Source organism: Neltuma alba, unplaced genomic scaffold (assembly GCF_004799145.2).
Source record: "Neltuma alba isolate B1F8T4 unplaced genomic scaffold, ASM479914v2 tig00012007_pilon, whole genome shotgun sequence".
NCBI lineage: Eukaryota > Viridiplantae > Streptophyta > Magnoliopsida > Fabales > Fabaceae > Neltuma > Neltuma alba.
Genome location: NW_021636578.1, coordinates 66,280 through 76,107, shown reverse-complemented (window position 1 = coordinate 76,107; position 9,828 = coordinate 66,280). Strand labels below are relative to the sequence as shown.

At 38.9% G+C, this 9,828-nt stretch overlaps 1 protein-coding gene across 1 annotated transcript; it reads left to right on the top strand.

The window, feature by feature from the left end:
- The first annotated feature begins 5,484 nt into the window (after nucleotides 1-5,484).
- Nucleotides 5,485-8,402, top strand: LOC114720927 (beta-amyrin 11-oxidase-like). Its single transcript, XM_028906672.1, has 8 exons — nucleotides 5,485-5,732; nucleotides 5,820-6,303; nucleotides 6,664-6,918; nucleotides 7,043-7,132; nucleotides 7,376-7,454; nucleotides 7,569-7,675; nucleotides 7,778-7,899; nucleotides 8,052-8,402. Exons 1-8 carry the CDS (start codon nucleotides 5,509-5,511, stop codon nucleotides 8,143-8,145), a joined length of 1,455 nt encoding a protein of 484 aa, XP_028762505.1. The 5' UTR covers nucleotides 5,485-5,508; the 3' UTR covers nucleotides 8,146-8,402.
- Nucleotides 8,403-9,828: the final 1,426 nt, after the last annotated feature.

The window sequence follows — 9,828 nt, the reverse complement described above, 5'->3', positions numbered from 1 at the left end:
CTCTGGAAGAGGTAGAATTCTAACCTTGTGCCAGGACCTACGGGTCAAGGGACAGTCTCAAGTAGACAGTTTCTATGGGGCGTAGGCCTCCCAAAAGGATTTTGCACCCCTCTTTCTGACCCCGGCGGAGTGTGAAGCAAGGGGGAAAGTGGGATGGGTTTATGACGGGTTTCAAGCATGATAAATCATGAATCACTGTTACGTTGGAAAGATAGATTAAAAAGATATATATATATATATATTTGCATATAAGATTTGGGATCTCCTTCGCAATGATTAATTTGATTACCAGTGCGAATTCTTGTTGGGTTCTCTTTCACCGATTGAGTAAATAGTAATCCTGCAGCTGGTACTTCTAAAAAGTCACATTTTGGCTTGGTTTCAGACGTATTCAAATATTCATGATTTATTATTCTTCGGCACTGCTCATCCTCATGTCGACTAAGATGACTTTTTGAACGACGCATTAGGAGTCGTGTTTTCATCTAATTGGTGTATGAGTGATTGTTATGCACAGTGGACAAATTCCGTAAACTGGGTTTCTGCAGAAGCCAAGAGCAGACTTGAAATTGATATTAATACTGATACGAACACGAATACGAATATGATAGCATTAATTTGAAGGGGGGAAGTGAGGCACACGTTGAATCTGAAATTTTGAGATTTGAATTTTAGGAAGAAGAGAGAAGTTATATGGATAACAAGTCACCGAGCAAGAAGGCCACTAAGGAGATTGCACGTGAGTTGCTCATTGCCATCTCAAACTCTTTACCTGATAAGATTGTGGAGTCAAATTGTGGGTCTGAAGTTAAGAAAGCCGATGGGGTTGCAGTGGCAAACGGTGATGGGGACGACAAGTTTCGATCTGAACTGATTTCAATCTCGTACGCAGATTCTCCTGATATCAAAACCTGATCAATTCCTATGGGAGCCTGAGTCCCAAATGTGCTCGTTTACGTTTAATGTGTAACTCTACGTTTGGTGTATGATTGCATTTTCAGCGTGTTTATTTTATGGGGTATGTTGGTTCTGTTGTACTAGCTATCGTTAATCTCGTTGTAAATACTTTGCCCAAGCCATGCTTTGGTTCATGTATGATATAATGAGTTTAATAATTGACTCCTCTCGCTCTCATGATCCTGGTTTACGCCACAATCAGAAGGAGGCCTGGGGCAAATACAAATTTAAAATGCGTTCTAAATTTATTCTTGTATTAATGCCATCGTCCTCTTATATTTGTTCTTGTTTTTTCCCCTGGCGGCCAATGGATTTTTATGTCTTCTTGACCCTCGTGCGTTTAGTTGCTGGTTGTCAATGTTTGTTGCTGTGGTGTTAAGTTGGAGCACATTATGTTAATATTCCTTTAATGTCGATTAAATTATAATGGTGTATTTATCTTATAAATGAAAAAATTTAAAAAAATCTCAAGAGCATTCGAATGAATAGATTAAAACAATAAATGTTAATCGCCAAGGAATGTGACAATAGTTGAGTGGTTTTTTTTCTTTTAATACAGACTGGATACTAAGAACCTTAAAAAAGGCCCAGGCTATAAAGGAAAAGAAACTAAAAAGAAAAACATAACTAACACCCCTCATCAACTTCTACCTAAAGGTTAAATAAGTCAAGGACACAAAATATGTTGTCACTATTATGAGCAAATTTTGTTAAATAATCAGCATAAGAATTATCCTCTCTATAAACATGTTGAAAAACTATTTGCCAATCCCCATGCAAATGAAACCTAGTGTCCACAATGATGTCCTTGAAAGGGTGGAGCTCATTATATCCTCGAGTTATTAGGTTAATAGCTTCTAAACAATCAAAGTATAAAGTTATTTTCTTATAACCCTTTTCCCAACAAAGATTGAGACTATAAAAAATTCCAATCACTTCAACTATGGTAGAGGGCACATTTATCAATTTGCAGCTAAAGCCACATATCGACTAGTTTTTACAGTCTCTAATCACTCCTCCATATCTACTTCTTCCATCTTCAAGAACTAATCGATCGACTTCAAGCTTGACCATTCCTTCTTCTAAATTGCTTCCCCATGACCTATGCAAAGGTGTGCATTGGTAGAAGGGGTGATTTTGTTTTAAATCCTAATCCAAACAAGCTCTGAAAAAGCTTGCATTTGCATTTTGATAAGCTTCTCTACCTAAGGTGCTAAACAGTCTATTACATTTGTCCACCCAAATATCCCAACAAATATACCCAAAAAGCGTTAGCCAAGGGATCTTTTTGGTATGATTTAGGCCTACTTCATAAGTGAGGTTCCATCTTATCCAGTCTGCTCCTTGAAGAAAGAAAAAAGTGTTCCACATAGAAGGCTTGACCACCAACTGCCATCTCTTCCTAGCATCTTGACAATCTCGTAGTAAATGCATTGAGTTTTCTTCCTAACTACATCTAAACGGGCAAGTTGCTTCATCTGCAAGACCTTTATTCCTCCTAAGTTGAGCGATATGGGCTTTGTCATGAGTAAAGAGCCCTGTGAAAGATTTAATCTTCTTTGCTACTGATCATCTTCATATAAGTTTCCATATGTTGTCCATGTACTAGGTTGTACCTGCAGAAAGAAAATTGTATGCAGATTTTATAGAAAAATAGCCATCAGTGGATGGCTTCCAATAAAATTTGTCCTCTCCTCTCTCCTGATGAGGTGGATGTGCACAAATAATCCGATCAACAATAACCGTTGTCTACTACATAGTCTGCCACACACTCATCTTTGTCAACTAGTCCTTCCTAACCAGGCACAAGATCAATTAAAGGTATATTTAAATTAGACTAGTTCTCGCACCAAAAGGAAGTCAAGAATCCATTGCCAATTTTTTTACCTAAACCTTTCTTGAAATTTGACCAAACCTCACATATGCTCCTCCAGATGAGGGATGAATTGCATGGTTTCTACACTTAGGGCATACCCTGCCTCCCACATTTATATTTAGCCTTGAGTACTTTTACCCATAATACCTCTTGGTTGCTAGAGAGATGCCAACAAAGTTTCATTATAAATGCTTTATTCTGTTTCCTCAAGTCCCTTGAGCCAAGGCCACCCTCTTTCTTCTCTTTTATGATTTGCTCCGAAGCTAAGAGATGTAATTTTTTCTCTCCCTCATTTTCCCCTGAGAGAAAGCTTCTATTTTTTTGTTCCAACTGACTCAGAATCCACTTAGGGAGAAGCATCGTCTATATATAGTAGGAAGGTATAGCTGCCAGGACAGCTTTAATCAAGATAGCTCTACCTGCCATGTTTAGGCAGTTTCTTTTCCATCCTGCAAGTCTTACACCAAACTCAACTGGGAACAAAAAATAGTCGCATGGTTACGACAAATTTGATTTTGTCATGAAGCACATTACACCAAACTCAACTGGGAAATATGTAACTAAAAAATCATTCACATGTACACAATTTAGTTTCAGCGAATTTAAATTAGTGTCCATTATTTTGAAAATTCACTGTTTGGGTGTCTCAATGAGGCGGTATCCATGTTATTTTACACTTATCTCTTTCTCTTCTTTTCTTATTATTTCATATTAAACTTTCAGTTAAAAGAATCATAATTCTTTTTACATACCAAACATATTTTTAAGCTCAGAGATCATCTTTCTGTGGAATCTACCGTTCTCTCTATTTCTTTCCCTTTCTACCAAACATGCTTGAAGCTTAGATTGCATACGTGTTTAATTTGACATAACATGGAATACCTAATTCCATATATTCTTTACTGGTATTTTGTACGCGTTTAATTTGACAGCTGGCTGTTTAATTGGCAAAACGTAATTAGCCTGCCGATTGAAAAGCAAACAAACTTATGGCGAGGGATATGCAATCAAATTCAATTGCGTTCAAAGTTAACTATATTTGCCAAGTTTTAATAATCTCACCATTTAATTTGATTGTTGTTAGGTGGCATATACTATCATAATAAGTCGATTCCTTGTTCGAAGCAACTTGAGTCGGGCGGGAAACAAAACATGAGAAACTTCTTGGGGGCGGTGACAAGTTATATAAGCACCATCTGTTATGAAAAATAAGTCAATGCCAATATTACTCCTTCCCCGAGTAAATATCTATTTTCTCAATAATAAGCAAAAGAAGGTAATTTAGTTAGAAACCTTAAATATGACAGTACCCTTAACAGAAATGTCTCTCTTCTAATACTAGTTAGAATATTAATTAGTGGGTAGAGTTAACTAGTTATTTCGCACTCACTCAATTCAAGACTCTGGTATGTATAAAGAGCCGTTCACTTCATGCCCAAGAAAGTATAACTTGATTCTCTCTCCTAAGTGCATCAAAAACAAAAAGCTCATTGTTTCAATTGTATTCGTAGATAATAAGATTCATTATTCTTCATGAAAAGAAACAGGGAATACTATATTATGTTAATTAATTCTTCGGCCACACTTAGGTTGGTGAGTATAGATAATACATGCATGCGTGTTATATTATGACTTGAGGGAGAGTTATATAGTTATTCAAATATATGTAATATTAATATATAATCCTTGTTTTTCTAATTTCACATTGGCAAGTTTGATTTGATTTGCTGGGTAGCCAATGCTAGCTTGACTCGTTCTTCTCTTCATAGCCTTTAGTTTCGAACGAATCAAAGTAAAAAAGTGGCCAAGGAAGAATCCACTGCTGGGGTTGGAGGCCATCTTTTTTTACTTTTTAGGGGGGATGTGAGATTTGGCACGCCCTTTGACCTCCCATTCCAAGTCAAATTAGGTTACGTATATTATACCTTACAAGAAAACACACTTCAATATTGTTTCTTTCATTATCATTAATTGAATAAGCCGCACCAAAAGTCGTGTCGTAAATCACTAAATTAGAATACATTAACCTTTTTTTTTTATATGCGCCGTTAACTAGACTACTGTCTACTAACGGGTAACAGGTTCAATTATGTAATTAATTTAATCAAATTTCTTTTTACTGATCATTTTAACAAAATAAGAGTACTTTTTTTTAATAAGTCGTCATCTTAAAATAATCATTTAAATTAAATGAAATTTAAAGCACGCAATCCAAATGTGAAGGGATTCTAACGAGTCATGTATGGACGCCCTCACAAGCAAACTAGAATACCAAATCCGCATCCGTGAAAAGCAATAATTAAGCAGAAACAATCCGAAATTCTGCACTGCAAAAACCAAACCCATTGAAAAAAAACACATAAATCCCAGCATTGAAGTTGAACACGTCGGCGATGGAGAAGAACGTGTCCAAATCGAGAACGGACGGCTGCCGTGAAAAACCACGTGGAAGCATAGAGTCCGTGGATGAGATAAACGGCCAGGATCCATCCCATGTCCACGGCTCTCCCAGATGCATGAGAAGGAAACAAGATGGCGCCGACTCGTGTGGGGTGAGTACATTAATGCGACGACATGCAGCTGCGAGAGAGTTCAAGTGTTGAAGTATATAAAAGGACGAGAGAGACGAAGAAACAAACTCGTCAGGGGGGGGGGGGAGAGAGCTGAGATTATCAATGGAGATATTTGATGCGGTGATCGTAGGAGCGGCTCTCATACTGGGCGGATATGCATTTGTGTTTGGGTTTCTGAGAAGACTCAACGATTGGTACTATGCCGGAAGACATGGCCTTCATCTTCCACCTGGTGATATGGGTTGGCCTTTCCTCGGAGCCATGCCTGCCTTCCTCTCCTCCTTCAAATCTCATCCTGATTCCTTCCTGTCTCAACTCATTTCCAGGTCCCTTTCTTCTTCTTTCCTTCCTTCCTTCTCTCTTCTTTCTGATTCCATCATTTCATTTGGTCTACGGTTTCGTTTCCGTTTCAGGCACGGCAGGACTGGCATGTACAGGACTTACCTCTTCGGAAGCCCCAGCATCATTGTCTGCAGTCCGGACACTTGCCGCAAAGTCCTCACTGATGAACAACATTTCAAACTGGGATATCCGACCTCAACCATCACCCTCGCCGGAAAGAGATCTCTGCACGGCATTTCCAACGCCGAACACAAGCGCATCCGCCGCCTCACCACCTCTCCCATTACCGGCCACGAGGCCTTGTCTTCTTATGTTGCCCTCATCGACCATATTGCGGTTCGGTTGCTGGATGAATGGAGCAGCGTCAATGCGCCGATCGAGTTGTTGTCCGAATTGAGGAAGTTTGCTTTTGCTGTCATCACTAAAATCTTCGTCGGCTCCGACGTTGACTACATCGACCTTGGCCTGTTCGAAAACTTGTACGCTGACCTCAATCGCGGAATGAAGTCCCTCGCCATCAATCTTCCCGGCTTTGCTTTCCATAAGGCCCTCAAGGTTAATGGCCCTACATATCGCTACTGTCTTCTTTAAGTTTCTTGTTTTTAATTGAAATCTTATAATCCACTGCCAACGGCGGGGCCTGCACAGCCGGAGATGACAGAGGGGCGTCATTGCCACCCGCCGTCTCCCCAGACCGCCGCGCTTATAAATCATACAATGTTTTATCAGCTTACGTCGTTTCGTTGACAAGCATGTCACCTAGCTAGGGAAAACAGATAGCGAGTCATTATTATGGGATGAGTCGCTATCTTAATTAGTCTCTCGTAGCTAGACTCAATTGCGTCACAAGCTCAATTGATACAGATTAAACCCAACATTAAAGAAACATGTTTTGTACTAAAACGAAAATGTCAGGCAAGAGAGAAGTTGACGAAGGTGCTGCAAAGTTTGCTGGAGCGGAAGAGAAAGAGCATAAAGGGAAGGACGAAGAAAGACATGATGGATATGTTGATGGAGGCGAAGGACGAAGATGGATGGCAACTGGAAGACGAAGACATAACAGACCTACTTCTCGTATTCTTGTTGGCTGGTCACGAAAGTTCGGCTCACGCCATAATGTGGACCCTCATCTACCTCACTCAACACCCTGACTCCTTCGAAAAGGCCAAGGTTTGACTACTATTTCATCATCGTCCTCATGTGAATTATCTCCTGTCCATTATCAGAATATTCACTTAATTCGTTGTCTTTCTTAATTTATTCATAATATATATACACACACATGTGCATGTAGAGAGAGCAAGAAGAGATCACGGGGCAAAGACCTTCCTCGCAGAAGGGGCTGAGTCTTAAGGAACTCAAGCAGATGGAATATCTTTCAAAGGTATAATTAAGTACGTAGATTTAGATTTATATATTTAGATGTTCAGTGTTAGTGTTATTATTTTATGTCCCATTGGAATGTATTTTAAGGATTTCCCTGCTTGAGCTGTGTAGTGTGAGTTGTGCGAGAATCCATGCCTGTGAATCATAATCTGCGTCATCCATTGAAAAAACAGAGAAATCCAACAACAACGAGTTGCACGAAGAATCTTAACCTCCTCCTCCTCCTTTTTTATTTGTTTAGGTTATTGACGAGATGCTGCGCAGAACGACTATCTCATTCGCAAACTTCAGACAGGCAAAAATCGATGTCAATATCAACGGTTGGTTAATTCTATATATCCTAAACTGGATGCTTTCGAACTTCTACATGATGTTCCCCGGCTTACTAATTAATTTATCCATATTACGATCTTTTTTTGCCTTAAAAAATGTAGGTTACACCATACCCAAAGGATGGAAAGTTCTGGTTTGGTATAGAGGTATTCACATGGATCCGGAGAATTACGTCAACCCAGAGGAATTCGATCCTTCCAGATGGGATGTACGTGAACCATTTGTGTTAATTAATTGTGGTATTTTGGGATACTATCATTTAGTGGTAAATTTACTGATAAACGAGAAAAAATACAAAATATATGTGCAGAATTTCAAAGGCAAAGCAGGGTCTTTCATTCCCTTTGGATTAGGAAGCAGGCACTGTCCTGGAAGTGACCTGGCCAAGCTTGAGATCGCCATTTTCGTTCACCATTTTCTTCTCAATTACAGGTTCCCTACCAAACTAGTACTCCTTCTTACAATTACTGCTACTACTTAACTTTTGCAGCAAGACGAATTGCCAAGGAAATTAAAGGGGAAAATTTTAATTTTCTTATTAATAACTTTTTGTTTTTTTGGTTGAAATTATGATTATGGTGCAGGTTGGAGAGAATTAATGAAGAATGTCCTCTGGTCTACTTGCCAATACCCAGACCTTCAGACAACTGTCTTGCCCGAATTGTAAAAGTTGAATAGCTATAGTGTTGGTTGAAATCTGCATCTGAAAATGAGGATTACCTGTTGCTTAAAATATAAAAAATAATAAAAAAATTTGTTTCCGCCAAAATTGTTTTACTTCTTAATATTTAAATATTAGGTTTTTGTTTTAGTGCCTTATGGACGGCTTTACCGCTGTCTTTGGTGTTTTTTAATTGCGGCTGATGAGTTTTATAGTAGCTATTGAAAGGGTCCAGTTTCAAATTTTTGTCTCTCTAAATCAAGTTTCTTTTAAAAAAATGAAATCAAATCTGCGGAACCAACAATTAACGAAGCTGCTGAGCTGGAGCGAGAAACACGAGCTGATATGAACAGGAGCATACACCTGGCATCTATGGCCTATTTGCCCTCTTAAATACTCCATCTGAGTTGAGAATTTAATACTATGTTGATGGGGGAAGAACCCACAGTCTCTTGTTCATAATGCTGCCACATGATTCGTTCTTGTTCTTAATTTGTTCAGGTCTACAGAGACTAGTATTCTATTTTGGTACTCAAATCAGTTTCTTTTTTCCGTGTAAGTTAACGGCAAATCTCCAAATTGCTTAGCTAAGAGTCAAATAATTATACTTTTGTAACAAGTCATGAATAAAACATTGACTTCTCTTAATTTCTGGACCTACCTTGACCAATGCAAATGAAAGATCACGGGTCAGAATATTTTCACTTTTATACTGGAAGAAGTACTCTTATTAAGTGCTCTACAATGTCTTAAATAAGTTTGCTTGTGGATACTCACGCCTAGAAAAAAGCAGCAGCAAGAGCGTAGCGTGTGTGTGTGTGAAAGTGCTTCCTCCGGGGAAGGGATGGGGATGTGGGTAAAACCAAAAAGGAAGAAGAAGGAGAAGGAGAAGAATCTGGATTTGTTGGGCCAAGTAACTTGGTGACTTGGGCTCTTTGGTAGCATAGTCAGTTTTTAGGCCTAAGCACGTGGCTTGTAGTTCTGTTTATGGACAACAATACGCGTCCTGGAACGAAAGGAAAGGCCCATTATCTGTGGCAAATACCCGTATAGCCCTCATGCTTGGGCTGGCTTTTCAATTGGAATTGAACGGCGAGGAAGGCGAATTTTATAGCTCGATGCTTCCCTTAAGGTTTCTGGGTAAATTTAAATCCCACAACATGAGAGAAACGTCAACATTAAGTACGGTGCCTTCAATAAGATTTTCTCTGTAGGGAAATGCTTGTGCCTAAAAAGAGGGGGGAAAAAAGAAGAATGGCTTCAAACTCCTATGTTTGTACTTTAATTTGCCTGTGATGCAGGACTCTGTAAATTTATGTCGGTGGAAAGGCCTCGCCTCGTACGTGACGAGTTCGAGGAAGTGATTCCAATGAAGCTATTCGGAGACCCTAGTGTTAGTGTCACCGAACCAACGTGCAAGCTATGAGAATAAAGGGACTTGACTTGTGCCGATAATATCCTTTTGAATTTGAATAAAGTTGAAGGAAAAAAGAACAAAGTGGATGAATCATTTGGTTAATATATGTGTGGGTGTTTGCCCCTTTTATGTTTTTAAGTCCTTTCATTGTTCCTTATCCATCATTCAACACATGTCTCCCTTGACACTTATTTAATGACTTTGCCTTCATTTTGAACCTCTTTGGTTCAGTCAATGACTTTATTCCTTCCAGCTACAGCTACACTAGAAAAATCAAATTTTT

Coding starts and splice junctions, on each gene's coding strand:
- LOC114720927 (XM_028906672.1), top strand. CDS start 5,509: ATGGAGATATTTGATGCGGTGATCGTAGGAGCGGCTCTCATACTGGGC. Junction 6,304..6,663: donor CTTTCCATAAGGCCCTCAAG/GTTAATGGCCCT, acceptor CGAAAATGTCAG/GCAAGAGAGAAGTTGACGAA. Junction 7,900..8,051: donor CATTTTCTTCTCAATTACAG/GTTCCCTACCAA, acceptor ATTATGGTGCAG/GTTGGAGAGAATTAATGAAG.